At 38.8% G+C, this 25745-nt stretch overlaps 1 protein-coding gene and 1 long non-coding RNA gene across 13 annotated transcripts in view; one reads left to right on the forward strand and one right to left on the reverse strand.

Annotated features, from left to right (window-relative positions):
• Positions 1 to 98: 98 nt before the first annotated feature.
• Positions 99 to 24599, reverse strand: LOC147650717 (uncharacterized). 2 transcript variants are annotated; one of them, XR_015275818.1, is made up of 3 exons: positions 24431 to 24599; positions 8166 to 8292; positions 99 to 1598 (listed from the first exon to the last, which is right to left on the reverse strand). It is a non-coding gene; the product is annotated as an uncharacterized LOC147650717 (long non-coding RNA). The 2 variants fall into 2 exon arrangements; XR_015275819.1 differs by lacking the exon at positions 24431 to 24599 and adding an exon at positions 8423 to 8708.
• The window catches only part of RNF111 (ring finger protein 111), a 44039-nt gene continuing 27012 nt past the window's right edge, over positions 8719 to 25745 (forward strand). For 4 of the 11 annotated variants that reach the window (XM_086848972.1, XM_086848974.1, XM_086848978.1 and 1 more), the window contains exons 1-2: positions 8719 to 9011; positions 18992 to 19887. In XM_086848972.1, coding sequence (XP_086705098.1) covers positions 19011 to 19887 — 877 coding nt within the window. In that variant the 5' untranslated portion in view covers positions 8719 to 9011; positions 18992 to 19010. Of the gene's footprint in view, positions 9012 to 9089; positions 9681 to 18991; positions 19888 to 25745 lie in introns of those variants that run through there. The other 7 variants (XM_086848973.1, XM_086848975.1, XM_086848979.1 and 4 more) reach the window with 4 other exon arrangements.

A 25745-nucleotide genomic window follows, 5' to 3' on the forward strand; every position in this document is an offset into this window, starting at 1 on the left:
CTGCTAAATCTTCAAATGAGGCAGAATTTAAGTACCTATAAATTGAAGCTACAACAGTCCTCCTGTCTCTTCATTCAGAAATTACATATAGCTAAAAATGAAAAAAATGAATGCTTGTTTTATTCAACAAATATTTGTTAAATAACCTTTTGTGCAAATTAAGTTCTGACTCCTAAAAGATTTGTTACACCATTCTCTTCTTTTCAAAGTGCACTTGGAAGTGCATTTCAAAATTACTTGAAGTAATACTTTAAGTAGTTATCAGTTGACATAAGGTAAAATCTATGTGTTTAGAAGGCAGACATACACAGAAGTCTTATAGCACACTTTGGACTGGTAATTGCATGCATGGCTTAGCTATGTTATGCTGCTGTTGCAGTTGATACCAAGATTTTTATAAAAAGAACAATTTTAAATAAGAATATATATTTTTGATTATACTGTCTTTTGTGACATTTGTATTAACATCAAATATAATAGGATTGACTTTGAGGTTAATAGATAAGTGCTAGCTGAACTTTAGACTACAGAAACATTTTTGTGAGTGTATGGAAAAAGACCTGTTTTATTTTCACATAACCTTGAATTCAGCAGCACAGCAAAATTTTAATCAGGGCTGTCAGGTTTAGTGTTGTAAACTGTGCAAATACACCCAAAACCCACTGTGTGGGTTCCTGTATTAGTGAGGGTGAGTTTAGTGTGTCTCATTTCTGGAAAGAAGATGAGAGGAATAACAAAGACAGCACTTGCATTGGTTGTTAGGGATTTCTTAAAACACCTAAACCTCAGTGCTTGTTGTTTGAGGTCATGTAGATGTTAAAGCTTTACACTGTACATGTCCCCTCCCCAAATAAAAAGCAACCAAGAGAGCCAAAAGTGACCTTACCTGGATTCTCAGTCATCTCCTGCCCCAAGGCACAATAAACTATTATGAAAACAACCTCAAAGGATGTTTGCATAACCTGTTCATAAAGCCATAAACACAGATTCCACTCATTCCTCAGGCAGTCTAGTCTAGTCCTTAACTCTCTTTTTTGAATGCCTGGATTAAATACCTTTTGCTGCAGTTTAGCTGATACATTCCAATTGAATATGGACAATGTTCCCTTTCTTTTTGCAGCAGTCCTTTACACAAATTAAGACCGTTTCCATATTTTTGTTCAGTCTCTCTTTTAGGTTGTTTTTTTATTAAAAGCACAGATATTTTATTTTCTTTTAATCAGTTCTGAAACACACGACTTTTTGTTGTTGTACCTTTCTAGCTCCCACCCTATCTTTTCACAACTTCACAAAGTTACCTTGGTGGCAACTCTTCTGATTATGCATCTCAGCAGAGTAAATGCCTTTTCCAACCTCATGAACTTGATGTGTTCTGCTTGCAATCCACTCTGCCTACTGGTTTCTTTTCTGCAAGTTTATTACTGCAATTACTCTGTGCAGTTGATTTCTTGCTAAGTGCAGCACTGCTCTCGTGTTTATAGAATCATCATCCATCCCCCTGTTGCAATGATTTCAAACTCTACTCTTGCTTCTCCTCCTTGCAGCACCTCTCAGCTGGGTGGCAGCTCCAGGCTTGTAAGTGTGGTCTCTAGGTCTTTCTGCAAAAAGATAACAATATAGAACTGTACAAGGAATTTTGTTTGATGTAAATTTAGTATTTGTGCAATTTGATATTAAACTGTTAACAGCAATCCTCAAAGTACAACAATTTTTACATAAATTAGAGGGTTTTCTGTCCAGATCAAATTTCCATATCTTTCTTATGAAAATGTCAATGAAACAGAAGTCTTGCTGAAGTGATCTTCAATTTATTTATGTCTGTAGAACGAGACATTAAAAACTAGGTTGGTTTGATAGACTGTCATGAACAAATCATATTGGTTGTTATTTATAATTTTGTTATTTTTCAGGTATATACAAATATTTTTTAATCCATCCAGGAATTTTAATCAAATTGACTGGATTCTAATTTCCTGTTTGTTTGATTGTTGTGTTGTTTGGTTTTTTTCCCTAAAGGAAAACACTCAGTTCTTTACTAGTCTCTTGAAACATCTTCTAGTTTTCAAAATAAATGCTGTTTTCTACCATTAGGTTCTGAAATTTGTGGAAAGGTTTGATTAGGAGATGGTAATTGACTTCCAAAGATGAGAAATATTTGGCCCAGGTATTAGTATTTAAACAAGTACAGACCTGTGCTCCTGTAAATTTTTTTTTTTGTCTACTTTGTATGTGAGGCAGCTGGAAGCTATGAATGTCCCTAGATTGGTCACATTTTCCCCTGGGCTTTCTACTTTTGTGAGTTTTTTCTGTGTAGATTATCCCACTTCCAACTTCACTGCCCAGTCTATTCCCAACCTGACACTGAAGCACAATGCAGGAGCAAACACCAGCTTTCTCATATCTTTAATGGTTTCATGCAGTTGGTACCTGAATTTTTAAATTAATTAAAACTGTAGTTTTAGTGTGTTCTGGGCTCTGTAAAAATAAAGGGGTATTCAGTGTTTTTAAACATAGAGAACATCTTGCCTCTTTTTTGCAAGGAAGCCTGGCTAGAGCATTCAACTAGAATCAACAGGCTGTCCCAGTTTCCTCCTCTTCACACAGCCACCCATTTGTCCATATCCCCTTCCCAAAAAAAGGATATTTTGGTTTGGGAAAAGGGGAGGGGTTTGGGGTGCTGGAAGGTCACCTCTAAATACAGTCTTTACAGTTAAACAGAACCCTGTCCACTTGAAGCACATTTCTCTTTTTTTTTTTTTATTGCAAAGATCTATGTACTTCTCTGCTTAACATATTCCTTTAAAAACTGACTTTTGCAGTCTGTGTTTTCATTCTTTAGTTAACAACAACTCTAACAAACTTTTGTTTGTTTGCTTCCTAAACCCAAGTTTCTAGTACAGATTTTTGGATCTACTTGGGGGACTGACTACATGAAAGCTAGTTATAACAGGAATATATGATGCAGTGACTCAGTTCCTTTCTCAGTCTAACCCTTTTTAAAAGAGTGAGGCTGGGCTGATGCTGGATTAACTGAAGTAAGAATCCTTTTTACTTTGAAAGACACCGAATCTTGCCCCAGTTCTCATGTTACATTATCTGGTTGCTACAATTTTACACTGCACTATTTCTCTCAACTAGACAGAGCAAGAGTAGCTATGTGAGACATTTCAGTGAATGCCTGACAATAGATACGCTTTGAGATAAAAATCACTGATAATTTAATATGTATCACTGCTATAAAAAAATCACTTTTTCTACTCTGAATGTATAGTTCTCTTTTTGATGTATTATTGATGTACTGCATTATGAGCAGTCAGAGGAGGTTGTAAAAATGAATTTCTGATCTCTCAATTGCTCTTGTTATAATTCTTCTAGAGAACAGCAAGGAAAAGAACATAAATCCAATTGTAAATCAAACACAAATATTATCCTATATTTTACCACTGAAACTATATATACATGCTAGGAAATGGCTATTGAATTTCTTAGTGTAAAGACAGATCATTAAATGCAGGATGCTTTTGTTTGTTTTAAACCTAATTGCTCTAAAAATAGCCACTGATGCATCATTAAAACACAAAAAATATATTTGGCCCCATTGTTGTACAAGCACTGAAAGAATAAATAGGAATATCTTGTGATCTTCTACTAAGAGCTTGGTGACATACTTGTTTTTGAATAAGAAAAAGAACTATTAAAAATACCATCAACAAACTAGCTATTTCCAAGTAATTATATACACCACACCTTCTTAATTATATGGCAACTTAAATACTTAAGCTGTCAGATAATCTCAGAAAGATACTGTGAGACCTTAGTAAGGATTTGCATAATTTCTGAAATCATGTGTTGTAAAAGTGCTGTTTCTAACCTTCGAGAGCTTCATTAGGCTGTACAACATGAAATCAAATGACTGGTGGGTTGTTTCTACATTAACATTATACTGTAATGCAGGGTATTTTGTTTTTCCATATATCTTAAAAATATTAATTACCTGAGTGGTGCTCGTTATTTTCCAGAACTTTTGAAAGCTCTTTTGTCAATCACATTTAAAAATTTCCATCAGAAAATGTATAGCACAGACAACCATCAAATTTTATTTTTGATTCTGCAAATGATCATTCTTTTCTTGTTTCCTAGTAGCAATTTTTCATAATATAAATCTTCCAGGATTTTTTATCTCTTCCCTATTTCTCCCATTTTCACTGATAAGATCTTCATCTGGGCTGGCTGGAACTGTGACTGTTTGTCATCCAAGTATCAATCCCAAAGATTTTGTGATCTAACACAGAAATGTTTCTGTATTACCTGGTTTTCTGTATCATCCTCACAATATATTACAAGGGGCTTTACATTTTATTGATATTACTAATAATTGTAAGTTGACTTAGCTCATGCATTTAAATATATGCTTAAGTAATGGTCCATGTGAAGTCTACAGGAAGGTACCTCTGATGTAAATGCCAAGGATGTCCTGAAGAACAGCCTGCCTGCAAGAGACAGCTCCCCGCCAGCAGCGTGCGTGGGACAGATCCACAGTTGCGTCTGCAGGCGGGAGTTTTAGAGGTGGGCACTTTCCACACTGTCCTGGCCACTACCAGGCTTCAGCCAGCAGGGCTCAGAGCAGATCCAGGATTCTGTGTGAGAGTGGGAAGCTCAGCTCTTGGCTCTGTGCCCAGTGGGGCTGTGGCACTGTGTTCCAGAAGCTGGTGCTCACCTCTGGAAAAAGCTGTGCCAGCAAACTGCTACAGCAGCCCTGCACAGAGCTGTGTCCAGCCAGGAAGCCAAGCTATTGAAGGAACCTCAGGATAAGGAGGATAAGGGGGTTACTTTTTTTTGTCTTTTTGCCAAAAATGTGAAGTGCAATCTCCTGCTGGCTGGCATGTTTTGATCTTGGATAAGATCATTTCTTCTCCATGTCTTTAGTTCTGCCAGGCCCTGGGGTGTGCATATAAATGGTTTTGTTCAGCTGTAGTTAGAAGTTGAAGAGTTCATCATGAACTGATGACACTATAGCCTGAAAGCCATTCTGAAATTTGCATTAGTGATTTAGAATTATTCCAGTTAATCTTTTGGTTTTTTATACCTACGAAGTGTGAGAAGGAGAATGTTTTGGTTTGTTCCAAGAAATCAATAATCTATTTTCAAGACAACTGTTTTTGCAAGTTACTAAGATAATGGCAGAAATCACATGAAAGGGCACAGATAGAAACTTGAGTTTTTTAAAATAGTGAATAATTCTGGCCGCTGTGGTATTTTCTACACCACTTTTCTTTAAAACTTAGGCAAATAATCAGTCAATAACAGACAAACTAATTTTTATCAAAAGTTTGTTTAAGGGTAACTGGCCCACAAATTACTATATTCCTGTCCGCTGGTGGTCCATATTGAAATAGGTATTAGGAAATACTAGCCAATAAAGATCCAAAAATTCTGCCTTTGTGTTAAAGAAAGGTCTGCAGAATCATACACAATTAGAACATTTACAGATCATTTGGCCACTGTGACACTGCACTGGAAGAGAATCAAGACTGACTGCATTTGCTTTTTAATTTGTGAACTGAAAATTATAGCCACTTGTTTTTGTTTTTTGAAATGATCTTCTGTACGTCTTTCAGCTGGCAAGCAGAAAGTGACTCTGTACATTTTTTCCACCACCAGCAACCTTTCTGTCACATTTGTCACAAGTGTTCAAACCAATTATTACGTAAATAGGTAAACACGTAACTAGTTGGTGTGGTTTTTTATAGGTATTAGTCTCTGATCAACTTATTCACAATGCTCCTCTGTCTCATTTCTTAAAGCAATCCAGCCAAATTTTATTTTATAGCTTCCTCTCACATTATCTATACTGTGTTTTCTTGGGTGTCCCACTAAAATTAGAGTTCATCTTCTTTGGATGCATATTAAAAAAAAAGCTGCATAAAGTAGTTGCAAGATTACATCAGGAATAATTTTTGCAATAGCACTGAAAACTCTCTGAGAAAATTGTTTAGACTAAATTATTATACAGACATGTTTGCTTTTTCATGTCTACATCATGTTGTTGACTGATAGTCATTTACTTAATTACAATGATAATTGAAGTTCACATCCAACTACCTTTTACCTGACAAAGACCCAAAACCTTTGGTCATTAACATTCAAGTGCATATTCTTTGTATTTTATATTTTTTCACTTTGCTTCTCTTAGTTCTCAGGGTTGTTAATTTCTTTCCATATATTGTCTTGATTGTTTTTTTCCCCAGCTGATTTTAGTAAAGTATTCCAACTTTGGATCTAGTGCTTAATGGGAAATATTAAAATTGCTTACACAGACAAGCCACTAGTGACCTCCATTGAATGATATGACCTTCTTCCCACTGTCTGTTACAGTCTTCACATTCTCCCCAGTTTCACTGGTTATTTCACCTGTGGCTCAGTGTCTTTATTTACTGAAATTAGCTGGATGAGACATGACTTAAAAAAGAAAACTACCCAACACCAGAATAAATATGTAGAGAAAGGTAACAAGTTAATGGTGGATAACCAGTGTTATTGTCTTTATTGCAAACTGAAATGAATGATTGCTTTGCTCATGGAACCACATGAAATAACCTGTGATCCTTTTTCCCACCTTCATTCTATGTGGGTCTGACTTCTTCCTGTGTTCTCATTTGACACATAAAGATTTATTTTCATATCATTTATATGCTATAGCACTTTTTGCATTTTGTACACTTGTGGACATGTATTGAAGTAGAGTCTAATTTCCATGTTGTTTTATCCACTTTTGCTTTAAGGAAATTCCATTCAGAAACCCATGCAATTAATAGTGTCAACATGCGTTTTTCCCCAGTGACCATTTCTTTTGTAATAATGCACACAGGTTGTTTAGCTCCTCTAAAACACGTAGGAACTGCTGTGTACTGATGACTCCGTGCTTCGGTGTGTTCTGAGTAAGATCTTTCTTCAACTATTGGTAGACCAGACTGTACCTTTCTGCTCCAAAGCCTCAGGTTTATGTAGCTGTTGGTCACAGAGTATATCACCCTTGTCTATCCAGTGTTTCAGTCTGGAGCTGGAATGTGTACCCTGACACTGATGAAATGTCACCTCTGGCAGAGATATTGTAATAAAGAATTGAGTAAATAAAAATTCGGAATAAGAGGTTTAAATAAAGTATGTATAATTATAACTAAATGTAAGTATGGAATAAGGAATTCTCCTCCCGGTCGAGATAGAATTCCTTTTCCAAAAATCACGAATTGCAAAAGAACCCCCCCCAGATAACAGGTTTCAGCAGACTCATCAACTCGGAGGAAAAGACAGGACACAGGCCATCATAGAAACAAAAGAACCAGCCTAAAAGTCTACCTCCAGAGAAAGGCAACGCCCGGCCGATTTCGGCCGGAGACCATCAAGCAAGACAAAAGGGACGAGCCTCAGGAAGATGGTCGTTGCCAGAATCGAACACCACACCCGCCAAACCCAAACTACAGAAACTCAATCAAGAAAGACAAAGAAGAGACTACTCCTCTGAGATATCCATCGGCGCTAGCCCGGATCTCTCAATCCCGCTGTGATGAAATATGTTAAAATACATACAGACTCACTTTACATTTGAGGAGACTCTGCCCGGATACTTACTGACTCAATGTTCTAGGCCAGGAAATCCATTCACCAGACAATCAGGGACATTTGGTGAATGGAAACTGGTTGGAATTCTAGCCTGGGGACATAAAATCCCTATAAAAACCCAGGCCAGAGGACCCTCAGACGTGGATTTGGGAACACCTATACCTTGCGTATAGACCCTGTCCACCCAGCGCTGCGCTGTCCATTTATTGTGGTTTTTTTCCTCACTGTTTGCTGCTTTATTAATTTATAATAAATTAATCTTTGTTAATCTTTAATTTGCCGTTGCATTTATAACAGATATCCTGGCCTTTGGCAGTTGCAAAGTCAACAAACACTCAGACTTGCTGCTGTATGAGAGCCTTCCCAAAGCTGTGGTGTTTGCTGTGCTGTCCATATGTGACATATGGCCACTGTATGTGACATACACTATATGATGTACATACATTCCTTATCGTTTGTGTGTACATCAGTAATGTAGAGGGGAGAGGCACACCTCATCCCGAGTCAGTGACTGCATTGTGCAGTAAAGGCAAATAACTTCCTACCTCTAAAGAGCTGGGATGGAGAGTTGGGATTTGTTGGCATTTCTTCGCACCTGTCACTGGCTCCAGGAGAGGCAGCCGTGAGACACTGCAGTGTCAAGGGAAGAAACCCGATGTTTTTATACAAGTCCTAGAAGGGAACATCACAGAAAAGGTCAGGTTGGAGGGGACCACGGTGGGTCCCCCTCTGCTCCGACCTCCCTGCTCAAGCCAGGTCACCCCAGAGGACACGGTAAGGATTGCGTCCAGTTCTCGGATACCTGGGCAGCCCGTTCCAGTGCTCGCTCACTGCACAGTGAAGTTCTTAGATCGGATGGAACTTTCTGTGCATCAGTTTCTGCATGGTGCCTTGAGTCCTATTGCTCGGCACCACCGAGCAGAGCCTGGTCCATGTTCTGACGCCCTCGCTTTAGGTAATTACACACGACCGCGTAAATGCAGCAGCAGCGAAGGCAGCCAGGGCCGCTCCGACCCCGTCCCGTCCCCTCAGGAGCCCGCGCTGTGGCGGCGCCATGGCTCGGCAGGGGGCGCGGCGGGAGGCGGGGCGCGCGCCGGCGCGGCTGCGCTTTGCGGGCGGCTGTAAAGCAGCGCCGACTGTCGCGCTGCGCTGGGTAGGGAGCGGCGGGGGCTGCGCCACAACAGAGCGGGGCCCGCCCGGCGCAGCGGCTGCACCGGGACCGCACCGGGGGCAGCGGCTGCACCGGCACAGTGAGGACGCGGCGGCCTCTCGAGCCGCTCCGGGCAGCGCCGCGGGGTCACTGCGGCGTCCACCGGGGCTGCTCCTACCCCTCGGCCCTGCGCAGGGCGCCGGCGGCACCCGCCCCTTCCCCCGCGGCCTCGCTGTCTCAGGTATGGGGGGCGGCGGGGACCCCGCGGGTGGGGCCGGGGGCGGCCGGGGGCTCTCCCGCTTCCCCCGCCCTGAGCCCTGACGGCAGCGGTGACCGGCGGGGCTGTGCGGCGGGTGGGAACTTCACGCAGAATGTATTTTTCCTTTTTTATTCAGCGCCTCGTTGACGCACAAAGCAGTGTCTTCACTGCGGGCAGCCGCAGCACTCTCCGGGGTTTATGTCACAAATTTGTCACAATTTTTTCCCTTAGGGAAATGAGTTTCTATTTCTGTGCGTAATAGGGTTTGTTATGACGTCATTTGTTTTGTTTGCGAAGTTCGTGTTCTCTTAACCCATGTTAAAAAAAAATCACCATTTTCAGCTGGTTTTTGCCTGATAAACAAGGAAGTAACGTTCATTCAGAAATGTAGGCCAGGATCTTCAGAGATATGAAGGCTTGTCCCTGTTTCAATGGGCAGGTGTTAAGAGTATGTACTTTTAGGGGTCTGTGTTTCTGTGATTAGGACTGAGCATGTATTCATGGAATTTTCACGTTGTTTGAGTAAGCTCTTACATGGCTTGAATTGATTTTGTTAAATTATAAGCAAGGCCTGGTTGCTTTAGCTGACCAAATGAGACCCTTAATTCCTGATATCCAAGTACTTCTCCAGGAGAGGACATAATGCAGGAGGTAAGATTTTGCTGTAATTAGAATCATTTGGTTTGAGTGCAGTTATTTAAGAACAGAGATTTGACTGAAAAGATGTTGCAGTAGACCTGGGTTTGTTCTAGTATGTCTATTATAAACTGGGTTTTCAGGTGTAGGGTAAGGTCTTATGTTGTCTTTGTTGTAACTTGTAGAAAATTCCAAAGATATATTAATGCTGGATGCTTAGTAGAAAGCTTTTCCAGGAGCACTAATATCTAGGTAGTTACAATGCTTTGCCACTCTTAAAAACAGGAATGACATCTTCTTATTCACATATCCATATACACGGTTCTTGCTGTCAGCAATTTAAGTGTTTTTGCAGTTACTTTTTTTTTAGATAAAGGGACTGTCCTGGGGCAGGGAGGGAGCAGAAGCAAACCCTGTTAGGGTGGTTCTTGCTGATGTGCAAGGATTAATAGGGAAAGAAGTGATCTTGGTTTATTTGATAAAGTGAACATCTGGTCACCTGTCTTGTGCATCCACAGTACAGAATCACTTATGGTATTTATTAGGCAGGAAAGGAACATTTTATATTTCACTATTTTTATATTTCACTTTAATTAAATTATAGTGTATAAGGCACAAAGCTTCCTGTTTTTAAACTCTTGAAGTCTCACATATTTAAAAATCTGGGTTTTTATTGATGGTTAAAGCCCTGGCAGCTACAGCTGAGTTTTTATCTGATATTGGGAACCTGAACACAGCTCACAGCATTCATGCATATTTTGCATGTCCTTTCAAAATATGGATGAGAACATTCTGACCTTTCAGAAATACGTCTTTTATTAAGCAATGGCTTTTGTAAAAGTGTATTAAGAGTGTATCTTAACATGACTGTGACTGCATTTTATCTTTGAATTAGTAACTTTGTTGACCTACATAACCAGATCAGTTATAGCAGTTGGTTTTTACTGGAGGTGGCTGTGTTGCAGTAACATTTAGCTGACAGCAATTGCTGCCTTCTTTTTCTAAGATGTACAGTCTTTCATTTCAGTTTTTTATATTTCCTCTAATGGTGAGGACATTCTTTTGAGAAGATAGAGATGATAGTGCCCTCCTCCATAACTGATGTATTATAGAGGCTTAGATGTCAAGAAGTTGAATAAATAAGGAAAAATTGAGGAGGGAGTGATGCTGCAATGGGGAGCAGGATGATTTAGTTCATATGTAAACAGTGGGGGATGGTACAGGGAGATGGATTTGCCATAGACAGATGTTGTATAAAGAGTTCCTCACAGCTTTCCTGATGTGCAGCCTCCTTAAGTGAGTTGTCAGGCAAAGGTTTGGGTTGGTGAAAGAAACATTTTGTTTTCTTGCTTCTGTCCTATTAGGGTTCTCTGCTAGGCCTGACCTGGGCCCACCAAGAAAAAACACCAATCTGTACTTAACCTTGAAGGAAGTTCACTGGTTAAAAGACTTCAGCTGTAGATACATTTTGTGTTTCTTACAAGAGTACTCTAAGCTTTGGAAGCAGCTACACTGACAAAATTTAGGAGACTATAACTTTGAGTAATTATCATATTCTTACATGGTACATGTATCCCATACAATATTACTCAATGTGCATGTTTATAAATCTCTTTTTGACTTGACTAACATGCAAACAGCCAAACCACTACAGTTCTGGTGATAAAACAGGATTATTTGGTTGCTTTGTATAGTTGATGTTATTTGGAAAATGAATTGCTGTAAATTAGAATGATGTCTTCATTACTAAGTGTGTGCCAAGTGAAATCTGAGAAGGCTGGCTTGTGGCTTTACTAGCAAGAGGCCAGTATGGGCTATTTGCTTCTGTCATTTTTTTTCCCAATACAGTTTAGTCCTAATATTTGACTGCTGTTAGGTAAAATGTTTACTTTTGTCTCTGCTGGGTGCAGAGTGGAGAAGTCTGCTGCAGTGTCCTTTCCCCTGAAGCTGGCAGATATGCTCAGTTTAGTAGCTATAAAATCCCCTACTTCTCATAGGTTTCCTGAAAAACAGCATAAAATTATCCTAATGGTTAATTTCACAATTCTCACTTGAAAGGTTCTTACTAGCAGCTGTGGCAAAGATCATGTTTCACTTTGCTCTTCAAAGCTTTATCGAAAAGTATTTGCAAAATGACACTACATCAAGAAGAATTGCACATACCTCAAATGTCAAAAATGCCAGGGGGACTAAGAAACGATTTTTAAAATAATTTTTGATGGCTGTGTAACTCAGAACTTCCCTAGCTGTGTTGGGAAGCAAAATTCCTAGTTAAGATCTTAAGTTCCAATAAAAAATTGCATTTTCTTGTCATTCTATAAAGCTACAACTTTTTATTCCCAAGTTCAATGCTGTTATGTTTGTCTTGGAGTTCAGTGAAGCCAAAACATTCCTGATTGTCAAATCATAATGTTTCTATCTTAAACCCATGATTTACCTAGTTTTAATGTAGCTAACTGATTTAAGCCTGGGACAGAGCAAAGAAATGTTTGGACTGAACGTGCTTGTGAGCACCATGTTTGTCAAATTGACCTGCTTGCATCCATCATGCAAAGGCAGATTCCTTGCCCAGGTGGGTGTGTGCCTGGTGATGCTTGATTCAGGCTGGGATTTCCTTGGGTGTCTTTATGGCCTTGGAATGACTCAGTGTACTGCAGCACAGCTCACCTGTGCTGGGTGGGCTCTGTGCAGCACAGCTCACCTGTGCTCAGAAGGCTCTGCAGCATTGCTCTTAGCTCACCAGCTAACAGGAGGTGCCTCCAGCTGCACATGCTCTGTGCATTTTGTCTGTTCCAGCTGGAGCCAGGCAATAGGTTCTGTCCTGAAGAGCTCTTCTGTTCATAGCTGTCATGTGCTGGATTCTGTTGGAAGAGGTGACACAGACACTTCCGTGGTCTCTCCCTAGGAATACAGTACTCTTCAGTCTCAGAGGTGAATGGCAGTGTGGCACAACAGAGGTATTTTATAGGTGTCCTATAGGTGGCCGGACATTTCTGTTAGAAGATAATTGCTTAATGAACTGAATTGTCTTAGGCATCAGGAAGCAAACCTTGAAGGTTCCAGAGGGCTTTTTTTCAGGATTAAAATTAAGGCGACTTGGCTGTATCCAGAGGTCGGATACTGTTCATTACAGTGCTTGATGATACAATTACTGTGGTCTGACTTTGAGATGGCTTTGCAAAGGTTAGTAAGGGTAGTGCTGTACTTGAAATAACATTGTTTCACTTCAAGAGTAGACTTTCCAAGCCAATGATGGTTTCTAGAATTGCCTTGCAGGAGTGGATAAGCCTCCCTGTACTGCTGTAGCACCTCTGCAAAGCACAGACAAACCCTTCTGTTTGGGCCGGATGTAGTGGGCTGCCTTTGGGAGTCTGTAAGCAAGAACCTGTTTCCAGAACTTTATAATGCAGTTAGTAACACATACTATGTATGTTATTCTGAAATACTGTACCTTTCTACAGGACAGAATATAAGTATTCTTCTCAGAGAATTCTCAAGTAATTTTGCCATTCTAAAATGGAGTCATCACTATGTCTGCATGAAAGCACAGAAAGGAAATTGAGAGTTTGCAATGGTATTTCATATTGTCTTGTGAATAAAGATACATAATATCAATGCTAACACTATGGAAATTCAGGTGGCTACCTTCTGATTGTTGCTGTTTTATAAAATGTGTGGAGCTTTAATATATCAGTTGCTTTATTTTCTGTCAAAGATTAGAAGACCAGTATGTAGAATGCAAGCATTTAGTAGTTAAAACAAGCTTTAAAAGAGCCCTATTTTTCTAATTGTGATAAAAAGTAAAGAATTACCAAAAGTGAAGAAGAATGCAATAAAATTTTGAAATCTGATTGCACTTGTTTTCCTGATAGTGGGATTGAATGTTGGATTTTCTTCTTGTCACTTACTCTGCATTGTACAGGCATAGAGGTTGTCCCTGCTTGATAGAAATGAAATGAATAAGTCAGGACTGCTTCTTTTAGGAAAAGAAGTGGGTTTTTTTTTGTGATCTGCTCAGTGAGTGCCTTATTTTGTTGAAGCAGCAGGGCATGGTAGCACTGAGATTCAATCTCCATGGGATTGAGTTGGGGGTCCAGCTTTGAAAGTGGCTCATAAGCCTTGTGTCAGGGCCATGCAGGAATCAGTCTTGCTTGACTGCCTGCACTTGAGATTGGAAAGTAACAGTGCTTAGGTTTTCTCACTTCGCTGAAGGCCTTGTATTAATTTTATAACCTTTTTCATTTTCCTATTTCTTGATATATCTAATGGAAAAGCCTTGCTGAAAGAATAAGAATACGTATTTTTAATGAGAGCTAAGAAAGGTTTTCTCATGAATTTAACAGTACGAGTATTAGCTGGTCAGAGTGAAAATAATATTAAGTAAAATCTGATACAAGCCACTTATCAGGCAAGGGAATTAGTTTTAAAAGTTAGTTGGAGTTAGTGTTGCAAAGAAAATGAGTTAGAACTGAGAAAAGGGACAACAAATGCAAGGAGTTTTTTTCTAGGTAGCAAAGGGAGTTGACTATATTTCAGAATGTTTGAAAATACATTTTCAGGGTAATGATATGTTAGGTCACATGTATTCATCAACCAAGTTTATACCAAAAAACTGAGTTATATGTTGTGTAATGGAGCATTTTACTGTTTTATAGTGCTGTAATGCTACATACTTTTGGATTGCTTATAAAGAAATTAATTATTAATGACAAAATACTTTGCTCCATCTTATAACTCAAATGTGTTTTGCTTTGATATGTGATCATAAACTTGCTGTAAAGATCTCTTTAACCTTGTTTTTTGACTTAGCTATTTCCCGGGACTTCCAGTTTGCATGAATTTTCTTGCATGGCTGTATGTCTTAGAGTGATTAATATCAATGGTTTTAAGTGGTGAAAAGAATGGATAAAAGTCATGTGCACTTCATAATTCTAAACAGTCTAACACCTGGGAGGAGAACTTAGAATAACTATGGTTTTCTGTCTTAACAGCTGTCTTAACAGCTCTTCATTGAATCATAATGGCTTAGAAGAAGATGGTGAATCAAAACTTTGAGAGGAAACATGGGGGACTAAGTCAATAGGCAAATGTTTTGATTAGGAAGGAGGAACACTAGTGCTGATTTAGCTTACTTCATCTTGCTGCTTTTTGAAAAAGCTTCTGAGGACTGCTTTTAATGAGATGTAGATATTGTAGGAACTTCTAAGTGTTTTAACAGTAGATGATCTCATTCTAATGACTTAATTATTTGCATAATACTTTTGTAGTCCCTCTTAAATTTTGTCTTCTGTGCAGAAGAAAAATGGCTATTTTTGTCTAACCACTGAAGATACTTAAAATGGATTGAAATCTAGTCCAGCTTTTGTCTTTTTTGGTCAGATTTTTTTGTTTGAAAGTTTGTAATAGCATTTCTAAATAGTGAAGGAATGGATTGTCATTGTTGATTGCTGTCATTCACTTCAAAACCACTCCTGTTTAAGCTGTTGTGTAAGTTTGTAGTTGGCAGCAGCTCTCCTGTGAGTAAGCAATCCTTTAGCCTCTGTACTGGTTAGTGAAAATGAAGAGTTCTTAATTACTTGGTTGAATTTCCATGGTTGTAAGAGTAAAAATATACAAAATGTTTGAATCTATGTTAACTGGCTAGTGTATGTAGGCTGCCTGTTGGAGTAAAACCAAGCCAGTAAAGTTTCACATGCACTAGTTTTCACTGTGTGATAATTTCATGTTTTTGTCATCTTACAGTAGTTTGAGGTTTCTCAAAGTGTAAATGTCACTGCTGATTTTTTTGCTGTAACTTAAATAGCTATATCTGTATTTCAGAGTGGCCTCTGCACTAAAGTAAACAGAATTTATGCAAAGATAATCACATTCAGTATGCAGAATTTTCCTACTGATGGGGATTCCTCCACTTCAGTTTAACAATAAAAAGGGGGAAGTAGCACTCCAGTGAGTAGAACAGAATCCTTTGTAAATCAGCCCTTTGTAAATGTTGTGCTCACATAATGAGAAAATGTTCAGATTTTCATTTCTTAAAGAAAATTAAGGGGTCAATTCTCTTTGATTCTGAAGTTACCATGTTAAAAGGATGGGAAACAGTTATGTATAGACTGGACATGTAGTATATGCAAGTTATGACTGTGTTCAGAGACACTTTCTGAATAAAATATTTTTCCCCCAAAATTGAAATATTCTGTGGATCTTCCAAAAAAAACTTCTGGTGAAATAGTGTTCTTGTGGGAGGGTCTGGGTTGCTTTTGTACTGGGATGAAGACTGACTATACTGTTACATTTCTGTGAAACAGTGGCACATAAATAATGGAGCTAAAAGGTGACCTTGGGAGGATCAGAAAAAGGACTATGTACTGCTTGTTCTCAGTGTGCTTGTGGAAGGTCTGAATGCTGTATTCCTGTCCTTAATAGAAGTTGGATAAAATGGAAATCTTAATCTTTTCAAAGCAAGATGGTGCATGTGTGTGGGGATATGGACGAGCACACTGAGGACTGTCCAAGACCTGGATCTGAGAAGGGCAGACAGCAGAGCTCCACAGCTTTGGTAGTCTTTGTTTTCTAGGTAGACATTTTGCACTCCTAATGTTTATTCTAAGTTTTTTCCCAATTTTGAAACTTGTTTTTTCAGCCCTAAGGGAAAAGGTAGCCTTGTATAGTACATTCCACTAAAACTTACTGCTATGAAGAAAGTAGTGCTTTGATGAAGTAAGAACCCCTTGTCTATACTGGCAAGAGGAGATTTATTCCAACTTGCATGAATATTGGCTGTAATTCCAATAGAGAGCAGCAACACTTTCTTATCAGAGGATATAGACCTCATATTTAACAGTAATTGTTATAAATGTTCGTAAGATTTCCAGTGAGAACATTCAAATGGGGCTTTTCAGCCGGGGTTCTAGGATCCAGAAGGTTTTTGATCTCCAGAAAAATCTTTTTGGTTTATGGCTTCTGTAGGTGTTAGTTCTGCAGCGTAGATGTCTTTTGCAAAGTTTTTATCCCAGATTACATCACAAGGAGTGTAGTAGTTTTTAGTTGCTTATGGCTATGAAGAGGGCACAGGCTGCCTGGGATGATGCATCAGTGTATACCCATTGCAAACCAAAATAAGTAATTCTTTAGGGTCTGTTAGGAGTAGCTAGCTTACAGCTGCTCCTGAAAGCATCAGTTCATGAAACAGTCTAAAAAATTCAGAATTAAATCTGTCCTATAGTCTCAGTCTTGTACTGATATGTTCTATGACAAAATAAATGAGAGCATTAAATACTGGCACTGCATGTAAGGATGCATTAGCATTTTGAAGAGTTTGGAGATTCAGGCAGAGGATTATGGACCTGAGTAGGCAGGGCTGCTTAACCTGCCACAGATCATAGAATCATCATAAAATGGTGTGGGATGGAAGGAACATTAAAAGTCATCTGCTGCCAAGTTCCCTTCCATGGACAGGGACATCTTCCACTAGACCATATGGCTTAAAGCCCAGCTTTTCCATGAACTGTTCCAGGGATGGGGCATCCACAGTTTCTCTGGGCAACCTGTTCTGGCATCTCACCACTCTCACAGGGAAGAATTTCTTCCTCGTATCTAGTCTAATTCTGCCCTCTTTTGGTTTGAAGCCATTCCCCCTTGTCTTGTCATTACATGCCCTTGTCAGAAGTCCCTCTTGAGCTCTCTTGGAGCCCCTTTAGGTACTAGAAGGTGCTGTACTGTCTCCTTGGAGCCTTTTCTTCTCCAGCTGAAGAACCCCAGTTCTCTGTCTGTCTTCATAGGATAGATGCCACCCCTGGGAGCATCTTCATGGCCTCCTATGGTCTTGCTCCAGCAGCTCCATATCCTTATGCTGGGAGCTGCAGAGCTGTACATGTTAGTGCAGATGGAATAGAGGGACAGTCCCCTCCCTTGACCTGCTGGCCACACTTATTTTGAGCCAGTCCAGGATACGATTGACATTCTGGGCTGCAGTGTCAGGTCGTATAATGCTTCTCATCCATTAGCACCCTCTGAAGTTCTTGCCTGAGCTGCTCTCACTCCTCTCTCTGCCCAGCCTGTATTTGTGCTTGGGATTGACCCAGCCCAGGTGCAGGAACCTTGCACTTAACCTTGTTGAACTTTGTGAACCTCTCAGGCCTGTCAGGGTGCCTCTGAGTGGCTGTTGTTGCTGTTTCTAAATAGCTCAGGTGTTTTTTGTAGCTTCATGCATATTCCCAGCTGTTGTGTTGCTTAGGCAGCCTGATTCCACTTAGGGCATTGTTGCACATGTTTTCTTAAGCAGCCTTTTGGTACTTCAGCACAACTTTCTGTAAGCTGTCAAGTATCTACTGTAGCCTTATTCAGCTGAGGCATAAAAACCCATGCTATTAGTTACAGTAAAGAGTTTCAGTAGTTATCACAGTGGGAACCAAATTGTTTCATCATTCCCTTCTGGGAATTTAAACCAAAGGTAGAGATGTCAGATGAAGCAGTTTGAACATGGATCCCTTACTGAAGTTACTGTTGTCTGCATCTTCCAGTACAAAAGTATTTCTTTGAGGCCAGTGTTATACATTTGCAGCTTTATATTTTGGCAGGGAGAGGCACCTGCCCAAGAGCAACTGCTAAAGGAATATATGATATGATAAACTCAGTTTCTGTCACAGGGTAAGAGTCAAAAGTACATGGAGTGAAAATAGCTTTGTACACTGTACTCCTAATGTGTGGTAGTTTTTAAGAGACTCAAGGTAATAAATGGATTTTTATTACTTTGCCCCAAAATAATAGTGGTTCAAAATCTCTCATGTTACATTCCTTTTCATGTCAAAAAAGAACAATGAATTCTATGTAACTGACTTTTGTAGCTCAGTTGGCACCATACAACCTATGTGTTGTGTTGAAGTATTTACTGTCCATGTGTTCTGCTGTAGGGGAAGATACAGCCTTATTTAATAAGCATGCATTTTAGTTGATATCAATGGGAGCTATTTAGCCAAAATTCAGGTAGCTTCTATGAGCAGTAGCCTGTAACTGCCATGCTAAAGTATCAGTAAAGCAGACATCATCCGTTTTGCAGGGGACATAGACCAGTATTGCTCTGTGAAAGTGATGTTTTCAATGACCACAAGAACTTCCCTTCAATGCAAATTATAAGAGTTCTGTCTTAATGAAAAATTACACTGTCAAGGAGTATTTTTAATACTTTGAAGCAGCTGTACTTTGGTAGCTGGTGTTTTGTCATTCCTACTGGGAGATTAGTCCTAGCTGTAAATGAGTTTTATCTTACTTTAGCTTTGCTGTTGAAAAATCTAATGCTTCTTTTCTTGATGTTTATCTGTTTTATTTTCTAGGCCTTTCTTAAATCTTTCCATGTCTAAATGGACTCCTGAATGTAATATAGTTTATACTCTAAAAGCGGATATGAAGAGTGAAGTTCCTTCTGATGCACCAAAGAGACAGGAGAGTCTGAAGGGGATCCTCTTGAACCCTGAGTCTATTGAGGCGGCCAAAAGCTTCAGTGCAGAAGTTGAGATGATTGCCAGTAAAGTAGGGAATGAGTTCTCTCACTTGTGTGGTGATTCTCAAAAGCAAAAAGACATGAATGGCAACCACACAGACCAAGAAAAAGGTATTGTGGTGCGAAAAAAACGCAAGAGCCAGCAGGCTGGTCCTTCATACACTCAAAACTGTCCTGATAAAGAAAATAAAGGAATTTTAGGATTGAGACAGCATCTAGAAACACAGAGTGAAGACAATGATTCTTCATTTAGTGACTGTATCTCTTCGCCTTCATCTAGCTTGCATTTTGGAGACTCTGACACTGTAACATCTGATGAAGAAAAAGATGCTCCTGTGAGACACCCTCAGGCAGTGTTGAATACTCCAAGTAGAACTCACAGTGCAAGGTCACAAAAGTGGCCTCGGACTGAGGCAGACTCTGTACCTGGGTTATTGATGAAAAGGCCCTGTTTTCACAACAATTCTTTAAGGAGACTTCCATGTAGGAAGAGAGTTGTGAAAACAAGTTCATCACAGCGGACACAGAACCAAAAAGAACGAATTTTAATGCAGAGGAAAAAGCGGGAAGTGTTAGCTAGAAGAAAGTATGCTCTACTGCCCAGTTCCAGCAGCTCCAGTGAGAATGATCTCAGTACTGAATCTTCTTCCAGTTCATCTACTGAAGGGGAGGAAGACTTGTTTGTGTCACCTGGTGAAAACCACCAGAACAGCACAGCTGTTCCTTCAGGTAAAACTAAATTCCTGAGGTATTTTATATTAGTCATCTTTCATTGTGTACAATAGGCTTTTTTATTAGTTCTTTGGAGCAGTTTTTGTTGATACTGAGGCTAATACTACAGATAGACTTACTGCAAGTATTGTGAACATTGCAACATAAATTCTTGATGGGAGAAGTACATTCATATCTTACAGTATAATTATAGCAAATCTAAAATCTTGAATGTAGAAGTTAATGGTTTCTAAAGAACATAGTGGAAGTTGCTTAGTTTGATTAGTCCCATGCTGCTGAGTTGATCCATTTTTATTTTTTTAGCTGTTGAATGTGTTAAAAATTTTAGCTTTGGACTGATTGTGGTAATAATTCTATTTTCAGAATGTAGAAATATCTGTTAATATTTAACTTGACAGTTTAGAAAAAGATGGAGAAAAATGTCCATTGTTATAAGAGCTGAAATACGAGTTAGTTGGCTGTAGCTTTAGTACTGAGATAATAAAAGTTTTGTATATATACACCAAATGTTTTTACCCAGATAAACTCAATGCAAGGCAGTTGGTTTACACAGTTATTTTTCTAATGTCTTGTCACAGTATCTGAATTCTTGAGTACTCAGAGGAAGACTTTCTGGGGAATGTTTTTGTTTTGTTTGCTTTGTTTTGCATGTTTTTTCCTGGTTTGTTTGTTGTGGTTTGTTTTTTTTTGTTAATTGGCAGATTTTTTGGACTCCCTTTCATGTTAAATTTGCCAAGTGAAAGTAGTTGTGCATTCTGTTTTAGCTCAGCTTTTTAGAGAGCATGGGGAAGTAGATAGAACACAGCATGGTGTTAATCTGTGCAACCGTGTGTTTTATCTAGTGACAAATATGTTTTAATAAGCAAAACCGTATCTCAGGCTGTGCTGATCATTCCTCTGAGAAAATGTGGCTGAAAATACAAGGACAGGTTAAAAAAAAAAAGTGTGAATGTTCGTGTTAGAGTAGGATTTATGCTTGAACAGAACCAGAGTACTAAAGTCTAGATTGTTGCTTTTTATTCATTGCAGTAGGAAATAATTTCTGTGATGTTTAAATACAAGTAAAATCTGTAATGCAGAAGTCTTACTTATGCAGTGCTAGGGCTGGGCATATATAATTCTGAAGCAGAATAATTATTGTACAGCCTTAATTATCATTGCATATTTGTGGGAATAGAAATTAATTATGCTTAAAAAAGTTACATTTGACACGCATGTGTAACCATATTGAAAGATATGGTTTGTAAATAATAAATGTATGGGGATATACATACATTTATATGAAAAGCCAATTTGAGAAATTACTGGATTAACACATTTGTTTCCATAAGTTAATGGTTTCTTACAATTTTCAGAGAGGGTAGAGTTTAATGTAACTAAAATTATGTAGGATCAATAACAACTCTCCTTCCACACAGATGTGGAAAAGTCCAGTGGCTTAATTTTTATACTATTTGAAAAGCACACTTAATTAATGAAAGCATTTATTTTCATGTCATGAATGAAAAAATCAATTAGTTCTGCCCCAGTTAATTTTAGATTAGAATACTGACATGAGTTGTAACTGAAAGAAGGTCTGCTTTAAAGATTGTGTCCTGTCATGCCTGTACTCCAGGACCAACACTTGCAGGGAGCTGAAAAGCAATTATGGCTTAGTGTGTGTGAATACTGTGAGGGGATTTTCCAGTGGAAATATATATTGATGGAAAGTTTTTTGAGCATTTTGCTTACACTGCAGATATAATGGGAAGTTGAGCAGACATCCTCTGTGAAAGTATCCTATTTTTAGCAAGATAAAAATGTGATTAACATTTTTTGTAGCTTTGTGCTGTTATATAAGGCATTTCTAGTTATTGAGTTAATTAGGACAGAAATGGGGCCAGCTGGAAAAACAGCTATGCAATTTCTCTGTATAGTGAGCAAGCATGATGGGGTTTCTGTATGAGGGAAGGCTTGTGTTAATAGTAATGCTATACAAGCTTGTTAATGTTAGGGAAAATTTCTTTGCTGTATGTTGGCACATACCTGCTGAATTTACAGTGTGCTGAAGGACAAATAACTTCTACTAAGGATATGAGTCCTGGGGCATATATGTAAAGGAGCTAGAGGTCTGACTTAGGAAAGAAGGAGAATAATAATAATAGGAAGAGAAAAGACAGTTAAAGAAGGTGTGGTAATAACTGTTTTTTTAAAAAGCAGGCTTCCAAGTGACGTGATTAGTCTTGTAGCCTACTGAGTAGCAATTTGTATTAAGGATATTGCAGAAAATATTTCTTTGCTTTGAATGTTGATATTTCAATAAAGATACATAGATAAATATATCATATTTATATAATATCATATATATAATATCATAAATAAAGATAGTGCATTTAAAGAACTAGTAAGTTAAATTAATTGGACCATTCTGAAAACCATTTCTTTCTGATTGTTGCAAGAAATTGAAGTAACAGACCTTTTTAACCAAAGAAGTATTTAGTAAGCAAGTTCTTATAATTAATGATATTAACTTGGCTAATTTTGGAAAAATCATATGAATGGAGATGTGAAGGGGGGGGTTGTTTGTTTAACAAAACCTTTACCAAAAAAACAAGTATCATTATATGGGATTTTCTTCCTGTTCTTTTAGGGCTTTAGCTATTCTTCTGATGAAACTTTGTGCTTTTGGAGTGTGGGAGTGTGAACAGTACAACCTGACACCTGGGACTAGATGATGTTGTACCAGCTGTGTGCCGTAGAAGGCATTGTTCTCATTACATCTGGGATGGGCAGCTGCAGCTCATTCAGGGGAGACAGGAGGTGGGGGCATAAGGCCAGCCTGCAAACAGCTGTGTGCAGTTTAGTGATCCTTGCAGCTGAGGCTGCAGGTGCTTACAGGGGTGTATGTTCTAATTGCAGACTTGATCAGTTGGTTTCAATTGCAATACTGGGCTTGCAGTTAAAATGACAGCAACATTTTTGCTGGGAAACATGAATTTTAAGTCTGTATTTTGTTTAGGTAGTGCAGAAGCTTTTCTCTACCCCTTTGTACACACCAACAGAAATAATTCTCCTCTACCTTTACTTATGAAAGGTAGCAGAATTCAGCTTTTGCTGTTATTGGATCTCTTACATTGTAATACAAATTTCTGATTCTGTAGCTATTTGATTTTCATCTTGGTTCTAAAGGATTGGAGTTGCCCTTTGGAGGCAGTCTGTGGAGGGAAATCTAGCAAAAGCTTAAATAGGAACAATTTTTTAATGCTACATACTCTGACTTGGCAATAAAGCAGAACTCTGGAAAACGGCAAAGTGTTTTAGAAAAAAACAAGCTGTGCAGGGTTTTGCATTGTCATAAATTGTTCACTTAGTAACTTACAATTCCTTCAGGGTCTGACATGTTATTTTATATTTTTGAACAGCTAATGCTAGACAGGTTTTTCTTTTCTTAGAATGTAATGCTGATGAGAAGCTGCTCCAAATTTCATTCAAAACTGCTTAGAATGATAAAACAGTGTTTATTCACTACTGTCATCTTGATTTTCTCACATTTGTTGTCTGTCACCCAAAAAAACATTGAATATAGATATTCAATATTTTACAAGCCAGAGGCTGGTGAAAATGTTAGACATATACTGCTTCATGCTCAGATTGTTTTAACAGGTTAAGTGGAAATGAGCTGCCTTTTGTTAGAGTTGATTATTTTTCAGTTACTTAATTCTTCCTACAAACTACAGCATGCAGTCCTTTTCTCACACAAACTGATGCAGCTCATAATGCCAACCTTTTATCTCAACAGCATTAGTGGATAAGGAAGTGTATAAGTTGTTTACCATGCTGCTTACTTGGAGAAGAACTGAGAAGTGGTGAGGAAAAAAGCACCTGTGAGCAGTGGACATTAATCAGTGTTGCTATATCCATCTGCTGTGAATTGGGGTTTTAAATAGTACAGTAATAGAAGTTAGTGTGGAATTCATTCAGCCCTGCTGCAGCTTTCTGTGCTGAAAAGATAGTATTTGTAGAATTGGCTAATTGTGGCATCGCCCATAGGACTGATTTTAGTGCAAGGTTAAGAACAGTTGGCACAGGTTTGAATTAGCATGGCTCATTGTAGGACAGAATCCCCTAAACTGTGGTTGACTGTCTTTACCACCAGAGTGCAGACTCCGAAGCAATTTGTGTACTTTGGAAAATTTTTCCCATCATGCAAATCTATTGGAAAGTATATTCCCAGTAAGTCTCAGGTACAGAAAAACTGTCTTCACACACCCCTAAGGCAACAAGCAAGTTGACAGCACTAAATCCTAGTTACAATTAAGTCTTTCTTTTCTTAGCAGGATTTTATGAGTAGAATGGCACTGGATTTCTGTAAGTAGAATCAATGTAATACAATCTATAAGTAAGTAGCATAATACAGAATTCATACTAACACTAAGTTAAAACTCCTAATCACCTGGACCCTCTGCAGATCAGGTCAAATCTTAACATGTGATTTGCTTTATCAAAATAACAATTATAATCTAGACTAAAAAAAACATATAAAAGAACATGAGTCACTCACTCCATCCTCAGAGGAAGCAGATGATGACAGAGGTGTCCCTTGCCACCAGTGAGGGGGAGAGGGTCGCATTTCTGGTCCAGATTCCCATTTGGGGCTTGTAGCTGCTGGATTTTCTGGCCAATGCTCTGAATGCTGTCAGGCTCCCCTGTGCTGTGGCAAGGTCATCAACAACACCTGCTTGGCCTCTTGCCCGGGACCTTCAAGGCCACCAGGGGAAGGGAGTGATTGTCCTGGTGCCCAGGAATCTTGAGACATGTAGGGAGGGAAAGCACAAATGTGTTTGGTCTGTCTGCTTGGTTCACAGGACCTTCAGAGCCTGAGAATGAGAGCAAAACCAACAGATACGTGACCAGCTCAGTCACAGTATGGCTCCTCATATAGTGGTGTTACCCTAACAGGGTTAGCTGGCTCAGAGCAGGGCTACCAGCCATACCTAGTTCAAGATATTTGAGAGGTAAAAGTGACAGTACTCATTAATACTAGCGGGATATTATTTTATTCATTTCAAGCTGAATTACTGTCCAAGTCATTATCTTTAATTCATGAGCATAAGTGGCTATAGAGGTACATAGGCCCACATTCAAAAAGGGATTCAGCACACTTATTGACAGCTGTCCATGAGGAATGACTGGAAAAGGAAGTGTGCTCTGACATCTGTGACATTGTTGTGGTGTGAGAGCTTTTAGTTAAAATTTGTAGCCTGAATTTTCTGCTCTGACTGCAGTTTTTTGCCTGCTGCAGCTGGCAGAGAGAATATGTGCCTGAGTGGGCTCTTGGTCTGATCCAGTGAAAGCTTCTAACTCAAAATAAGTCATCTCTGTCACTGGAACTTGACTGCTGATTTTAAATCTCTTCTGGTTTTACTTCAGACTTGATCAGATTTTACAATACACAATCTCAAATGAGACAATGCTTTTATTATCTTACATGTAATACTCAGACTGGTTAAACTCCATGTTAATTGCAAAATAGATGTGAAACTACCCTCTGAGAATGACAACAGCCAATCATAAATTTGGGTATTACACCAGTGTTATTTATGTCCTTGGTGTGGTACTTGGGATGATGATTTTTTAATCTTGGAGTTATGCCATGGTCTTTTAGAGTTAAATACTAGTATAATTATACATATTATACATGTTATACTAGGCAAAGCTTAGTCTCTTGCTTACAACTTCTGAATTATAAAGTATTTGATTCTAAAGCTTCCTTCCCAGCAAGCTGGTCCATCAGTGGCATATAGCAGTATCTGTTGTGAAGTAATCTTACAACTTTCTAGGGAAAAATGTGTCATTTACTGATGTAAGTATTGGAC

The sequence above is a fragment of the Cyanistes caeruleus genome, chromosome 13, assembly GCF_971803275.1.
Source record: "Cyanistes caeruleus chromosome 13, bCyaCae1.hap1.1, whole genome shotgun sequence".
In the NCBI taxonomy this organism is placed as follows: domain Eukaryota; kingdom Metazoa; phylum Chordata; class Aves; order Passeriformes; family Paridae; genus Cyanistes; species Cyanistes caeruleus.